At 50.3% G+C, this 17,571-nt stretch overlaps 1 protein-coding gene across 1 annotated transcript in view; it reads right to left on the bottom strand.

Annotated features, from left to right (window-relative positions):
* The window catches only part of LOC136586548 (polycystin-1-like protein 1), a 258,667-nt gene that overhangs the window by 191,888 nt on the left and 49,208 nt on the right, over window positions 1-17,571 (bottom strand). Inside the window, exon 7 of the mRNA XM_066584683.1 lies at window positions 14,329-14,568. Within this exon, the coding sequence (XP_066440780.1) occupies window positions 14,329-14,568 (240 nt within the window). The remainder of the gene's footprint in view (window positions 1-14,328; window positions 14,569-17,571) is intronic.

Raw genomic sequence — 17,571 nt, 5'->3', positions numbered from 1 at the left:
GGCTCGCGTGGTAATAAATTTCCTTCTGGGGATGGACACCAGCTCTATCTGGTATCCATACTGTAGGATCTTTGGGATCCATGGGCCCCCGCAGATTGCGGCCCATTGATCCACAAAGCTCCCCAGCCTTGCCCCTACGGGGATGGCGTCAGGGTCTTTGCTTCGGCTCCCCCTGGTGGGGGTTGAAGAGGATATTCCTTCCTCTGCCCCCCTTGGGGTAACTCCAGCGGCCTGTCTTGCCCTTGCCTCGGTAGGCCTCGGGCTGCTGCATTGGGGCCCGGGGAAAGGTCTTCACTCTCTGTGGTTTTTCCTCAGGGAACCCTTTTTTCCTGTCGGCCGCCTTCTCTAGAATTTTATCTAGGTCCGGTCCGAATAGAAATTGGCCGTAGAATGGGAGGGCACACAATTTGTTTTTCGAGGCCAGGTCGCCTGACCATGACCTCAGCCATAACACCCTTCTGGCTGAGTTAGAGCGGGCTGTGGCTTTTGCTGAGAGTTTGACGGTCTCGGCCGCGGCGTCCGCTAGGAAGTTAGTGGCCATGCGCAAGATGGGAAGGGAGTTAAGGATCTGATCCCTCGGCGTTTTGTTGGTCAGATGTAGTTCCAGCTGCTCTAACCATACCCCCAGGGTCCGCGCCACGCAAGTGGCTGCGATCCCTGGCCTAAGGATGTTTGCCGCTGCCTCCCATGATTTCTTTAGGAGTCCCTCTGCCTTGCGATCCATGGGGTCTTTTAGCTGTGCGGCATCCTCAAAGGGAAGAGTCGTCCTCTTGGCTACCTTGGCCACCGGGACGTCTACCTTAGGTATTTCGTCCCAGCTTGCGCAAGCTTCCTCCTCCAGGGGGTATCTCCTTTTTACGCCTCGAGCGGAGTAGGAACCTGCGTCTGGTTTACTCCACTCTCTCTGAATTATTTTAGAGATGTTTTTGTGGACCGGGAAGGTATGTTTGCGCCTCTCCCCAAGTCCACTGAATATCTCATCCTGTCGGGTCCGCGGCTCTCTGGGCTGTTCTATTTTTAACGTAGCCCTAACTGATTTAATTAGTTCCGTCAACTCGTCTTGATGGAACAAATATTTCCTGTAGTCCTCCTCATCTGAGGACTCCTCGGCCGCCTGTTCCTCTTGCTCTGATCCGATGGAATTCTCGGAATCAGAAGGCTCCTCGGGAACATACGCCTTTCTTTGGCGTTTCGCTGGCGGTGCCGGCAGTGACGTTAGAGCTGATCGAACCTCTTCCTTCACCAGCTTTCTAACGTCATCCAGGAATCCCCCCAATTCCTCTCTGACTAGCCTAGCCACGCATGCCTTGCATAGAGGCCTCTGATACGTGGCTGGCAGTCTCGTCCCGCATTCCACGCACTTTCGCAGTTTTGTTCTGGGGGGGATGTCTTTTTTTATCCCCCTGACAAACAAAGCATTTTTGCGGGTAAACATGCAATTTTTCCATATACAGCATACTGGATATTTGCATTGTATTTTTGCCGCACTGGCTACTTACGGCCGCTGAGGCTGAGGTTTCAGCTGTCTCTGGGGCTGGAGCACTCATCTTTATACCAGTGCTGCAGACACCCTGCGACCTGTGATGCTGGTGTTCTGGCTTCTCTCAGGTTCCTATTTGAATTTTCGCGCTCCTGCGCTAAGCCCCGCCCCCTCCGCTCCTAATGCAGACGCGATGACGTCATCGCGCTGGACGTGAGATGCGGCGCCCCGCCCCCTGCCGTCAAAGGGCTTCCTGGAGCGCCGCGCTGTAATTTCTGCCGGAGGACGAGGGGGACTGAGGCTCCCGCTTTGAACCCCCCATGGGCCGCCGCGGGAGGAACCTGGCCCGGGGGTTACCACCCTGATGTGGCGTCCCGGGAGTCGTCTGGCTGCGAAGGGATGACAGGGTGAGCCACTGCCTTCCGATCCGCCTGTATACTTTCGCTGGCTTCCCCACCAGCTCCTCTCATAGATCCTGCCTCCTGGCAGGACAGGAAGACACTGAGGAAAGTGGGGAAGGGGGGGAGCTTTTAACCTCTCAGTATGTTCCTGTCCTACCAGGAGGAGGCAATCTCATTGGTGCTGTCGTGGAGACGACTGGGGGAAATCTAAGTTCAGCCTTACAGACCAATTCACGGCTGCAGTACGCATAAAGCTTTCTTCTGGAGTTGATACATGTAAGGGCAGCGCATATACACACACATATACACTTCTGGACGCTCGTCTTACTAATACACACACATATACACACACATATACACACACATATATACACTTCTGGACGCTCGTCTTACTAATACACACATATATACACTTCTGGACGCTCGCCTTACTAATACACACACATACACTTCTGGACGCTCGCCTTACTATTACACACACATATATATACACACACATACACTTCTGGACGCTCGTCTTACTAATACACACACGTATGCACTTCTGGACGCTCGCCTTACTAATACACACACATATACACTTCTGGACGCTCGTCTTACTAATACACACACATATATACACTTCTGGACGCTCGTCTTACTAATACACACACATATGCACTTCTGGAAGCTCGCCTTACTAATACACACACATATGCACTTCTGGACGCTCGCCTTACTAATACACACACATATGCACTTCTGGACGCTCGTCTTACTAATACACACACATATACACTTCTGGACGCTCGTCTTACTAATACACACACATATATACACACACACATATACACTTCTGGACGCTCGCCTTACTAATACACACACATATACACACACATATATACACACATATACACTTCTGGACGCTCGCCTTACTAATACACACACATATATACACTTCTGGACGCTCGTCTTACTAATACACACACATATGCACTTCTGGAAGCTCGCTTAATAATACACATACATATGCACTTCTGGACGCTCGCCTTACTAATACACATACATATGCACTTCTGGACGCTCGCCTTACTAATACACACACATATGCACTTCTGGACGCTCGCCTTACTAATACACACACATATATACACACATATACACTTCTGGACGCTCACCTTACTAATACACACACATATACACTTCTGGACGCTCGTCTTACTAATATACACACATATATACACTTCTGGACGCTCGTCTTACTAATACACACACACACATATATATACACACACATATACACTTCTGGACGCTCGCCTTACTAATACACACACATATACACTTCTGGACGCTCGCCTTACTAATACACACACATATACACTTCTGGATGCTCGCCTTACTAATACACACACATATACACTTCTGGACGCTCGCCTTACTAATACACACACACACATATACACTTCTGGACGCTCGTCTTACTAATACACACACACACATATACACACACATATATATACACACAGATATACACTTCTGGACGCTCGCCTTACTAATACACACACACATATATACACTTCTGGACGCTCGCCTTACTAATACACACACATATACACACACACATATACACTTCTGGACGCTCTTCTTACTAATACACACACATATGCACTTCTGGACGCTCACCTTACTAATACACACACATATACACTTCTGGACGCTCGTCTTACTAATACATACACATATACACTTCTGGAAGCTCGTCTTACTCATACACACACATATACACTTCTGGACGCTCGTCTTACTAATACACACACATATATACACACACATATATACACACACATATACACTTCTGGACGCTCGTCTTACTAATACACACACATATACACTTCTGGACGCTCGCCTTACAAATACACACACATACACTTCTGGAGGCTCGTCTTACTAATACACACACATATACACTTCTGGACGCTCGCCTTACAAATACACACACATATACACTTCTGGACGCTCGTCTTACTAATACACACACACATACACTTCTGGACGCTCGTCTTACTAATACACACACATATATACACTTCTGGACGCTCGCCTTACTAATACACACACACATATATATATACACACACATATACACTTCTGGACGCTCGTCTTACTAATACACACACATATACACTTCTGGACGCTCATCTTACTAATACACACACACATATACACACACATATATATACACACAGATATACACTTCTGGACGCTCGTCTTATTAATACACACACATATACACTTCTGGACGCTCGCCTTACAAATACACACACATATACACTTCTGGACGCTCGTCTTACTAATACACACACACATACACTTCTGGACGCTCGTCTTACTAATACACACACATATATACACTTCTGGACGTTCGCCTTACTAATACACACACATATACACTTCTGGACGCTCGCCTTACAAATACACACACATATACACTTCTGGACGCTCGTCTTACTAATACACACACACATACACTTCTGGACGCTCGTCTTACTAATACACACACATATATACACTTCTGGACGTTCGCCTTACTAATACACACACATATACACTTCTGGACGCTCGTCTTACTAATACACACACACATACACTTCTGGACGCTCGTCTTACTAATACACACACATATATACACTTCTGGACGTTCGCCTTACTAATACACACACATATACACTTCTGGATGCTCGCCTTACTAATACACACGCATATACACTTCTGGACGCTCGCCTTACTAATACACACACATATATATATATACACACACATATACACTTCTGGACGCTCGTCTTACTAATACACACACATATACACTTCTGGACGCTCGTCTTACTAATACACACACACATATACACACACATATATATACACACACATATACACTTCTGGACGCTCGTCTTACTAATACACACACATATACACTTCTGGACGCTCGTCTTACTAATACACACATATATACACTTCTGGACGTTCGCCTTACTAATACACACACACATACACTTCTGGACGCTCGCCTTACTAATACACACACATATACACTTCTGGACGCTCGCCTTACTAATACACACACATATATACACATATATATATATATATATATATACACACACACACACACACACTTCTGGACGCTCGCCTTACTAATACACACATGGAGAAATCTGGAGATTTCTAAAGCTTCTCATTTTAGTGACCGACAGAACTGAGTCGAATGTTTATGGTAGATTTATCCATTTATGTATTTATCTATTGTCATTAGTCATTATTATAAAGCTGCTCTCTAATGATCTTTATTAGACTAACGGCCGGCAATAAACCAGACGACCCGCGTGCTCTGATCTGTAGAACAGAAGTTTTCAGCAATTTGCTTTTTCCATTTGGGACCTCTATTCTATTCATGGCATTTTAAGCCTGTGGAACGCACCCTCCCCGCGGTGGAACGCACCGTCCCTTCCGGTGATGTTTGCCCCGAGTTCCTTTCACGATACCTGCCAGTCCCCGGCGCCATCTTGCCTATTATACATATGATCCACAGCAGCCCAACTTCACGTAGTTTTGGAGCCACGTTTTGGCGAATACCTTTAGCGCTGACGGCGCGTTTATCCTCCTCTCTGCCAGCCATTTGTATATACAGTAATATGTGCACCTATTCCTTCCGGTATATAAAGCATCTTATGACTTCCCTGAATAGTCTCTATATAGACTTCCCTGGACATTAACCCTTACTCTGCCATCTGTACCGCCCCTTATTGCTGGTAATAGTCTCTATATAGACTTCCCTGGACATTAACCCTTACTCTGCCATCTGTACCGCACCTTACTGCTGGTAATAGTCTCTATATAGACTTCCCTGGACATTAACCCTTACTCTGCCATCTGTACCGCCCCTTATTGCTGGTAATAGTCTCTATATAGACTTCCCTGGACATTAACCCTTACTCTGCCATCTGTACTGCCCCTTACTGCTGGTAATAGTCTCTAAATAGACTTCCCTGGACATTAACCCTTACTCTGCCATCTGTACCGCCCCTTATTGCTGGTAATAGTCTCTATATAGACTTCCCTGGACATTAACCCTTACTCTGCCATCTGTACCGCCCCTTATTGCTGGTAATAGTCTCTATATAGACTTCCCTGGACATTAACCCTTACTCTGCCATCTGTACTGCCCCTTATTGCTGGTAATTGATATATTTATTCATTTTTAATCATAATGATACATTAATTTACAACCTTTATTACTTTTGGGAAATTCATTTGATTTTGCGTTCATATTTATATACCTTTAGGCTGGGTTTACACAGGGTGGATTTCGTGCAGAATTTCGCTGCGGCAAATCTGCATGCGGCCGCTATTCCATTGTGGCAAAGCCGGGCCTGCGGCGTGGATTCCCCAGCCTCAGCATGTCCATTTTCTGCCTTTGCGGCCGCGCTGCTCTCTATGGGAGCATGGGCCGAAACAGAAAAGCATGCGGCCAAGCAGAGGAAATCTCAGGGTTTTCAGCTGCAGTAAAAGTGTGAGATTTCCGCCGGAATACTGCCCTGTGAGAACTTAGCCTTAAACGCTCCTTTTATTTGATTTACCATATATTTCATATCTAATAACAATAATATCAACTATTATAAACATGTGGAATTAATTTTAATTTGATCCTTTTATAATCCATTAATTTTTTTTTTCAAAAACCATTGTGTATTTTCTATAATTGACCCATGAAGTTTTGGTTTTGTATGGTTTATTCCCTGTGCTTTCTGTGCACTTCATATCACATTTAGTTCATGTGTTATTCAAACACGGCCACATTATTAGCGTTGTGCTTGAGAGAAGAGCTATATGCTCTGAAACGTGTTGCACTTTGTAGTGACTTAACAAATCCTTCTTCCCTTCGGCACTGAGGATTTCTATCCCTTCATTCTTCTACCTCCCGACTAGCGGTCACCCTCTGTTCCTGAGCCATCTAGCTCTTCCTCGGTGGTTATTTGACTCCCTTCTTCTGGGATACCCTGAGCCCAGGAGTTCTGTCTTCACTTTTGGTCCTTTCTATATACACTGGGGCACATCTCCGTTCCCCCAGGATCTCCCCTTGGATGCCCCTCGGGACAAGGTAACACCCACCACGAGCGTCCTTGGCTTCCACCTCAGCTTCAATCAATCTAACTCCATCTACAGAGGCGCTGTCTTAACTCCTCAGTCCTCACCAATATACAGAGGCGCCGGAATAGTAGCCCCCGGGGATATATATGGAGGCAGCCCATGACAGGGTTAACGGGGAGGCCAGGGTTAATTGAAGGGTGAAGAGGGGGGGGGGGGGTGTAGTATAGGGGGGAGTAGAGGGGGAAGTTAGAGAGAAAGTGCGGGAACAGCAGGGGGAGGAGCATCCCTAGGCGGCAACGGAGGAAGAAGAAGCAGAAGGAGAAGACGGAGGCCACGAGGAAGAAGAGGGAAGAGGTAGAGAAGACCCAAGACCCCAGGCAGAAGTCCCAAGACCCCAGACAGAAGTCCCAAGACCCCAGACAGAAGTCCCAAGACCCCAGACAGAAGTCCCAAGACCGAAGTCCGCAGACCGAAGTCCCAAGACCTGTCCGTGAAGAGCCCGAAGGTGATCGTCAGGAAGCGCCCAGAAGAGGACTTACCGGACATGGAGGCCGCCATGGAGAAGATCCGGGCAGCGGTGGAGGAGCGGGGCATCGACTGGCTCATGAGGGTCCTGGACGTCGGGGCCCCGGGCCCATCGGAGGTGGAAGCGGCACCCGCACGGTCAGCAGCATCGGGGGGAGAGGCGTCCGGAGCCCTTGCAGCAACAGCGGTGAGAGAAAGGGGGCGAAGGACAGCCGCTGCGGGGAGCCGCACACTGGAGGCAGCAGCGGGAGCGCTGTCGGGGACTGCTAGTGGCCGGAGGGAGGAGGCAGACACCTGCAGCATCGGCGAGAGGGCCGAGTACGAGGAGGGCCCGCGCTCCGGCGCGTCTGAGCCCTGATCAGGCTCCACAGCGTCGGCGCCGCATAGAGAGTCCCTCACGGGCCCCTCCGGGCCGGCTCCCTGCACCATCCATGCCATCGGGGGAGCGCAGGCCCGGGAGGAATCTCGCCGGGCGGCACGGCGCAGCGTCCGGCACTAGGTCCCGTGCTGCCCGGGGGGCGGGGCCTAGCACCGGGCTGTCGGCGGTGAACAGAGCTACAGCGTGGGGCCGCTCTGCAGGAGAGCCGGTGGTAGCAGAGCAGCCCCACAGTGACTTCTCTGGACTGACTGAAGTGCGGCCCGTGAGAGCCAGGCCGAGCAGCAGGCAGGCGGCTGCGAATCCGGAGGTGCGTATGCAGCCAGAGGAGGACCCCGGTCGTCAGTTCGGACCACATTCTGACGAGGAATCGGATCCGCTGGAGGGAGGTCGGCGGCTGGTGGGACTACAGCCCCTACGCAGCCAGGTGAGCAAACACACGGGGACACTACATTACATGCAGTTAGCCGCGTTGCGCACGCGGGAGATAGTTTTGGGGGGTGGACAGGGGATGGGGGGCGATGGCAGGCACACATGGCGCAGCGAGTGATTTTGGGTTATTTCTGGGTGGATTATGGGAGTTGTGGCGCAAGCAAGACGCAAGAGCAGGGCCGTCGCCAGTAGCTGCTTGGACGCTACCGTCCAATGCGTCGATCGCCGACGATAGCGCTAGGGGTGGTAGCACGGCGGGGGCGTCTGTAGGGCAGCAGGTAGCGCCCGTTACGGTAGGGGTCCAGACGGAGAAAGATGGGGAAGGGATTCGCTTGGATGACAGAGCGAAGGGGGAAGTTTATGTGTGTTTCGAGGGCCCCCTAGGTGCACACTTAAAGAAGGAGGTTAGAGAAAAGATTTGGCGCGACGAATACGTCGAGATCTTTTCCCTTCTCCCTTTGGAAAAATTCAATTTAGATAAAGGGAAAAGGACAGAATATAAGAAGGAAGAGGAGGAGAAACGTCGGTGGAGACTGATTCCACAGACGTTCTCCAACTGGATGCAAGCCTTCGCTATTCTGGCCAGCGTTATAGGTGAAAAGGCGCCGGAGAACTGCTCCGGCCTTTTTTGCTATCTCGATGCGATAGGTGAGGCGTACAGAGTATACGGGGGCCAAACGTGGCTTAGGTACGACGAACAATTTCGTCAGCGGAAAGCGATCCGACCGTCTATTCGGTGGGATCAGAAAGATATTGGCCTATGGTTGCGGGTAATGGCCCCAGTTAGGTTTGGTCAGCCCTTTCAGGGGGGGGGCCGGAACTAGCAGCTCGGCCAGTGGTTCCCAAGGGGGGGGGCAGGGAGGACAGTCAGGGAGTCATAGGCTCGGATTGTGTTGGCAGTTTAACGACGGCCAATGCAAATTCGGGAACTCTTGCAGGTTCAAGCACGTCTGCTCCGTGTGTAACGGCACGTCACATGGAGCAGCAAAGTGCTTTAAAAAAGGAAAAGGAAAGGGTTTCGGGGCACCTGGAAAAAGGGATGACACCAGTGAAACTGGCAAAGATGGTGCCGTTTCTAAATAGGTACCCCGACCGAGATAAGGCGAGTTTATTGTTTGAGGGTTTTAGGGACGGTTTTAGAATTCCCCCCCCAGTTCATAGGGTTCTGGTCACAACCAAGAATTTGCCGTCAGCGATTTGGCAATCGGCTGTGGTGACCGAAAAATTGTTTAAGGAGGTTCAGTTAGGCCGCATGGCGGGACCGTTCCGTTCCCCGCCCGTGGCGGACCTGGTGGTCTCACCGCTGGGGGTTGTTCCTAAGAAGGAACCTAACAAGTTTCGACTCATACACCATCTGTCATACCCAAAGGGGGCGTCAGTAAATGACGGTATAGACCCGGAAATTTGTTCTGTAGTGTATACTTCATTTGACGCCGCAATAAAATGGGTCCGCAGGTATGGGCAGGGAGCGAAGCTGGCAAAGGTGGATATCGAGTCTGCGTTTAGGTTGCTCCCAGTTGCTCCAGAGAGCATTCGTTTGTTAGGGTGTTTTTGGGAGGGAAGTTATTTTGCGGATAGGTGCCTACCCATGGGCTGTTCCATTTCTTGCGCTTATTTTGAAGCGCTCAGTTCCTTTTTAGAATGGGTAGTTAGGGATTGCACGGGGATTAGGTCAGTGATCCATTATTTGGATGACTTCCTATGCATAGGGCCAGCAGGTTCGCCTATTTGTGCAACTTTGCTGGGGTCACTTCAATGGGTTTCTGGTCAATTCGGGGTGCCTTTGGCGCCTGGGAAGACAGAGGGGCCCGCTACATGTTTAAAGTTTCTGGGCATTACCATTGACACGGTTGCAATGGAATGCAGATTGCCCGAGGAGAAGTTGACAGAGTTAAAGGCGGAGGTAAAAAGAGCAAGGGTTGTCACCAAGGTCACTTTGAGGGAGCTCCAATCGTTATTGGGCAAGCTTAATTTCGCTTGCCGAATAATGCCGATGGGGCGAATTTTCAGCAGAAGGTTAGCGTCAGCAACGGCGGGGGTTCGGTTACCCCACCATTTTATCCGGCTAGGTAAGGAACTCAAGAAAGATTTAGCAGTATGGGCGGCGTTTCTAGAGAACTACAACGGTCGGTCAGTAATGATGGAGGAAATGGTAAACAATTTTGATTGGGAATTGTTTACTGACGCCGCAGGGAGTTCGGGTTTTGGGATTTACTTCCAGGGCCAGTGGTGCGCGGCCGGATGGCCGAGCGACTGGTTCTCGTCAGGGTTGGTAAGGAACTTGGTGCTACTCGAGCTCTTCCCCATTATAGTGGCGGTGGAGATATGGGGCGAGCAATTTAGGAACAAGAGAGTACGCTTTCACTGCGACAACCTGGGGGTCGTGCAGGCGATAAATAAATTGTCTGCATCGTCCCCTCCAGTGGTGGCCTTACTGCGCCACCTGGTGCTGAAAGCGTTATCACTGAACGCTTGGATAGGTGCGGTACATGTGCCGGGGGTGAGCAACTCACTAGCGGATGCTCTTTCTCGTTGCCAGTGGGAGCGATTCCGACGTTTGGCCCCGGCAGCAGAGAAGGAAGGGGTGTCTTGCCCGAGACACATCTGGAGCGTGGTCAGCGAGCAGTGAGGCACTTGATAGGTACCTCACTGGCTCGGAGTACGTGGACGTCTTATAGGGCAGCCTGGTCGGAATGGCTGCAGCAGTGGGGAATCGTGCGTTCCGACGAGGACAGGGTAGGGGCGTTGTTGGGATGGTTGGGGAAAAGTTCTGAGACAGGGTTGTCAGTCGCCAGAGTTAACAAATTTATGGGAGGAGTGGCGTTTGGCGCTAAGTTGCGGGGTTTGACTGATGTTACAAAGAATTTTGTAGTGAGACAGGCACTAAAGGGGTTTAGAAGGGGGCGGGGGGGTCAGATATGCGTCGGCCAATCTCGTTCGACTTGTTGAAAAGATTGGGGGGCGCATTGGGGGAGATATGCGGGGACGGGTTTGAATACTCGCATTTTAAGTTGGCTTTTTCATTAGCTTTCTTTGGGGCTCTTCGGCTGGGGGAACTGGTTTCCCCCAGCAAAAAGAAAGGGGGGGGGTTTACAAAGCGAGGATACCAAGGTTATAAAAGGGCGGTTGGAATTAGTCATCCGTCGTTCTAAGATGGATCAGGAGGGTAGAGGTCGGAGAGTGTCGCTAGGACAAGTGCGGGGAGAGTCCATGTGCCCAGTTAAATGTTGGGAGGACTACAGTTTGTTAGCAGGAGTCAGGGTAGGGCCTCTTCTGCAGCACCGAGATGGTCGTTTTTTGTCAAGGTTCCAGTTCGAGGCGGTGTTAAGAAGAGCGATAGATACGCTGGGATTAGACAGCTCTAATTTCGGGACACATTCTTTTAGAATAGGCGCGGCAACGGAGGCAGCAGAGAGGGGACTGGATAGTCAGGCGGTGATGGGCATCGGTCGGTGGAAGTCGGGACGGTTTAAACGTTATATCAGGCCGCATTTGCTTTAAGCGGGGGGGGGGGGGGACGGTTTTGCGGCGGGGTTAATTACGACTAGTTGTTTTTCTTTTTGTTACAGATCATCGAGCCGCGTTGGTGTGGATAATGGGCCACTCTTTTGTGTATTGGGGGGGGGAGAGGGCTAAGATCAGGCCTAACGGTAGACAGTTAAGGCTGAGTAAAGAGACGGCGGTAATTCGATGGATCGGAGTGCGGGGCATGGCCTGGTTCCGGGTGTTACAGGACGTTCAGCGCCTAGTCTCCCTAGACAGGCCGCCTAACATCCTCGTACTGCACGTCGGGGGCAACGATTTGGGGCGGAGACCCTTTAGGGACCTAGGTAGGGACATCCGGTACGATATGCTTCGTATGTTGCAGATGTACCGGGGCTTGATCTTGGTCTGGTCAGAGATGGTCCCTCGCAAGGTGTGGCGCGACGCGCGCTCAGTGCGGGGGATAGACAAGGCCAGGATCAAGGTTAACCGGGAGGTTTCACGCTTCGTTGCGCGTAATGGAGGAGTGGCCGTTCGGCACATAGATCTTAAGAAGGGAGTAGGAAACTATTGGAGGAGCGATGGCGTGCATCTCAACGAGATTGGGACGGATCTGTGGTTAGAGGGGGTTCAGGAGGGAATAGAACGTGCGTTAGTTCTGTGGGGTGCTGCGCAGGCATGAGGTGGTCATGCCATGCTGGCGGGTGGCGTTCGGAGGGGGGGGGGGGGGGAGTTCTTGGAGCCAGCTGATGTGCGGGGCGGGGGGGGGGGGGGAACGGGGGCTGATGGCTACCTCCCCCCCCCCTCCCCCTTTTTGGTATAGTGTGTGTGGTCAGCCTGTCGCCTCCCGGCTCTGTCAGGCCGTAGTCCCTGCAGAGAAACGTGGCTAGCCGAGGAACGGCTTGCGCCTCTCTGAGTCGGGAGGAGGAGGGCGACTAGGGGCAACCGGTTGTGTGTTGCCTCCCGAGTCGGCTGTCTTGCGACGGGAGGGTTTTAGCGGGAAGGATTTCAGTCTCCCGAGTCGGATAGAGGGAGAGAGCGGCGGGAGGCAGGACGGAAATCCTTTTCCCTGTTGGGGAGGCGACAGAGGGGGTTGGAGGCTCCAGGGACTTCCCCCTTTTCAGTGGGTTGTTTTATTTGATGTTTTTTACCAATTGTTAATAAGAATTTTAATAAACGGCCGCTGTGGCCAAAATTTATCCAAGCTAGAAGTTGCAGCGTTTTAATTGAAGAAAGGGGGAGGTTTGGGTTAGGTCACAGAGGTCACATCCGATATACCCGCGTCAAGTAACCGTGCTGCAAAAAATCAAACTGCACAGTGGTAACTGACATGAAGCCGCACGGCGGACATATCCACCAGCCGCACAGTGGCAGAATGCATGGGGCGCAAAAAGCAGACGTGGCGCTGCCGCTCGGCGGCTACACATACATGCCGTCTGCAGTCGCGCAGCAGCAATGTCTATAGGCTGCAATATCGATGAAAAAAAAAAGCAGTTGCACGGCAGCAGATAAAGGCAGCAGCCGCATGGCCGCCTATAAAGGCAGCTGTCACATTGCGGCAAAAGCTCAGCCGTCGCATGGCGTCCAAGAGAGCAGCCGCCACATGGTGGCACATAAGAATAGCCGCATGGCGGCAAATGCCCAAGTCATCATGTGAAAATTGACACAAGCCGCATGACAGCAAAATACACACGCCACATGGCGCAAATATTGACAGGCACAATGAGACAGGAGGGGGATCGTGTACAGGGCAAGGCAGCAAGGGGAGAGATACTCACCTACATACTTACCTACCCGGCTGCGTGTCCTGAAGCTGGCAGATGCTCCCTCACTTCCAGCAGTGAACCCCATCTACTCCGCAACCTACAAAGAGGGGGAGTGCTCTGTTCTACTCCGCAGCCGTCCTCTCATCGCTGCCGGCAGGGTCTCTGCAGCTCTCCCCCTTCACTTCCTGTTTACCGGTTGCTATGGAGACCAAGCGCATGAGACAGCAGACCCGGCCGGCCAGCGCTGACAAGACATGGCGGGTGAGTATACAGTGGCTTTATGTGTGTGGGTGGTACGGCATCGAGCATACTCACCTAGCCGCTGCTCTCCCTCTCCTTGCCGCTGCTCTCTACTCTGTACTGTGCCGGCATGTTAGTGTAAGTTTTTGAAGGCTTACACTATAATGTTGGCATCCCGTGTATAAGACGCGGGGGGATTTTTTGACAAAGGTGCCAACTCGTTTGTCTGCTGAGTGTCCGCCTCCAATCAGCAGTTGTTATATACCCAAGATCTCGCTGTGTCCCCCAATGATACAGATGAGAAAAAGCTGTTTTAAGCAAAGGGAGCAAGTTAGAGATGTTCTAAACATTAGTGGCCGGATGCAATGTATGTGGAGCTCACTCAGGCATCATTAGAGATTTCAGTAGGAAGTTTGAAAATATTAGAAGAAACAAACATTTTCCCAATTCCTACTGATGTCCTTGTAAACCCAGCTATATGATGTAGCTGTAATGGCTTACCTGGTAAATACATGGGTATCATTGCTCTTTCCAAGTCTTTCTACACCATCTCCAAAGTTCCAGAAGTAACTAGCGTTGGTTCCAGAGTTTATTCTGCAGGTAAAACTTACAGTAGAGTTCAGGAGAACGGCGGAGCTGGCAACCAGACGGTTCGGAAGCACCTTCCTCTGCACAAATATAGTGTAGGGGTCAGATGTAAGGGAGGTAAGCTGGTTGGAGGCATTCACTATAATATTATATCTGGGGAAAGGAAAAAAGAAATGTGTTCCTTCATATCTTCTGATACTCAGCCTTGTAGTACGAAGTAACAAATTCATATTAGTGCAAAATTCTCACTAGTGCCAGACATAAATCCCCTCCTAAGGCCGCCTGCAGACGGCAGGGTCGGATCCGGCAGCGAGAATTCTTGCCGCGGGACCCAACCCGAGCGCCTGCAGAGAGCAGTGCGCACTCACCCGTGCTCCGCAGCTCTGGGTCTTTCATGTGCCGGCTTCCGGCGCATGCGCAGACCGGAGCCTGCGGCGGGTGAGTTATGTTTCTGTGCGGGGCTCTGGGAGCCCCGCACAGAAATAGAACATACAGCGGTTTGTTTGCCGCACGAGATTTCGCGCGACCAAACCGCGGCCGTCTGCATAGGATTGCGTTTGTTAACGCAATCCTATGCAGGCTTCCAGTGTCGGAAATCCCGCCGGAAATCCCGCCGCGGAATTTCCGCCCGTCTGCAGGCGGCCTTAAACAAGCTATCTGAGCCCATGTATCCTTTTTACTGTGCCGTTTAGAACATAGAAGCAGAACAATAATCGCTGGTTTTACATAAGGCAATGCCAAATGTTTCTATAAGGTCCAGCCTTTACATATTAGAATATAGATTGGCCTCTATAGATTGTATTTTCTTCTTGGCACAACTGATCTGTATGGACGCACTAAAAAAGCCTATCGGTACGAAGACAAATATGGGGAAAATAAGTCATTTAAGAGCAGCTAGAAAAATAGGGGCATGTGAATAGATATATAGATTTATATTATCTACATATTGAGGTCCGCAAAACGCAGCATCCCCTTTTTTTTTTGCGATATCGACCGTTGTTTTCCATGGGGCTAGCGGCAGCAGCGCCGGCCCCATTGAGATCAATGGGAGAAGATCCCAATCCCATGTTGCAACTGTGACAGCTGCGGCAGGAGATTCGTTCAGCCCCGCAGGAATACGAGGTGATCGCATCCAGGTGTTACCATAAGTTCTCAATGGGGCCAGCAGCGCCGGCCCCATTGATGACAGTGGAGAACATCACGTCCAATCATCAAAGTCGCGGCAGCACTCCGCTGGATTCAACCACAAAAGCGGGAGATAGCAAAGAAAAATGCGCAAAAAGCTCACGTAGGAGGACCCGACTCCCTTGAGCCCTCAAAGACCATCAATACAAAAGAATAAAGTAGTGGAGAACATCACGATCTCCTGCCGCGGCTGTGACAGCGGCCGAGATGAAGGGAACCATTGTAGGGATGCCAGGCGTTTTCCATGTGAAAATGCCTCGCATCCAGGGGTTTTCAGAAGGTGAGTCACCGCCCAACGTCACCCTCACCGATGTGCAGGAGCCCTTAGTCCGATTTCACTCAAGTCCAGTGAGCTCAGTATCAAGAGTTTCTGCTACTTGTGGAACCATACACATTGCGTCTGTCTGTGTAGCAGACTTTAAGGGTGCCCGTACACCACGCTGTGGACTCCGGTCCAAGTACCGACTGGCAATGAGTGGAGATCCATGTGTTTGTAGGGACCCTAACTTGCCAAAACCATAAGCCACAATACCTCTTTAATTCAATAACCACGCAGAAGTCTTTACTAACTACGGAGTTTGTAGGACATTCGTGCTGAAGCTTTGACAACCATAAAGCAGAGGTTCCTGTGCCCCATAAGGTGGTATATTGTAGTTTAGGGGGTTATCCAAGGAAAAACTATTGTAAAGCTGCTCACAGTGATAAAACCTAGAAGAAGCCACAATCATCTGAGCGAAACCCCTACTGCTCTCTACTTGCAGCTGCAGCGGTCATGACATCCCAACAAGGCAACATGTGACTGCTTTAAATGATCCCCAGCCAGAGTGAGCCGGCGATTGGGTTCAGCAGTCACATGTCCCCAGTGTTAGTGATGTCCTCATTGGCTCACTGCAGCAAACAGGTGTAGTGACCCAGTGGGTCCTACAGAACACTCACAGCACACTTGTCCTGTCTCAGTTGTCTGTGGGAGAGACCCTGTGTCTCCCCTTCTGCTCTAAGCCTAGAGCTTAACACGGATGTCAACTGATCTCCCATTGGCTGACAGTCAGGTTTAATTTCACTGGTGTAGAGCCCCAAGGGTGAGGAAGCAGCTTCACAAGTCCCTATGCAGGAGGAGGAGTCCAGAAAGTGCGGGAAGGAAAGAGAGGTTATAAAAAGGAGTGACAGAGAACAGTTAGTCAGACTGCCAGGTGTGAGTAAGGAGAGGTTGCAGTTCAGTTGTTGGAAAGGAGGAGTCAGTTTCAACACATTTTTCACCCAAGGTAGAGCGAGGTGCACAACCCACTCCCTTGGGACCGCAGCGGAGTAAAAGAAGAACCTTTCCAAAGACCATCTTCAGTGAGTTATAGCTACCCAGTGAAATCAAAGCCAGGATTAGCCTACAGCCACTTGACCCTCTGCTTCATAAGTCCTTCAGTCAAATCAACTTAATCACTCATCTAAATCCACTAGTGGGGAAATTGTCTAATTAAGCAATATCCAGGAAATGAAGTGAGAGAGCATTGAAGTTAAGAGTATCTACAATTCAATGGTTGCATTCAAATTGCCTGCTTGCTGTTGCATCGAAGTGTACTCATTTCAAATACGTGTTACAGAGAACTGTGTACTCAATCTGTTTCTCAAGTTACTAAGTCTGCACGCTCTCAGATTACTAAACTACCAGTGGACTTGTCTCCGTTATTTCTGCAGTATATCATCCTTTTAGTTAGAGTGTTGGCATCACGTGACAAGGACTAGGCCTCCGTTCATACGGACAGTAAGTTCATTGGGGCGTTACACAGGGAACTGGGCACCCATGGAAGGGGAGATTGTGGCAGAATTACATGGAAGTAGTCATACGCACCACGTCTAGTGAGCAGCTTTGCAAAATATTTTTTCCCCTGATAACTCATTTAATTTTGGCTCCTGCATTTGGGGCCCCCATGAAGGCACCAGACCACCTAATCAGCTTTCAATTTAGCATTAAGGTAA

This window comes from Eleutherodactylus coqui, chromosome 12, assembly GCF_035609145.1.
Source record: "Eleutherodactylus coqui strain aEleCoq1 chromosome 12, aEleCoq1.hap1, whole genome shotgun sequence".
Taxonomy (NCBI): Eukaryota; Metazoa; Chordata; class Amphibia; order Anura; family Eleutherodactylidae; genus Eleutherodactylus; species Eleutherodactylus coqui.
The sequence above is the reverse complement of the archived record's forward strand: the minus strand, read 5'-3'. Positions and strand labels throughout refer to the sequence as shown.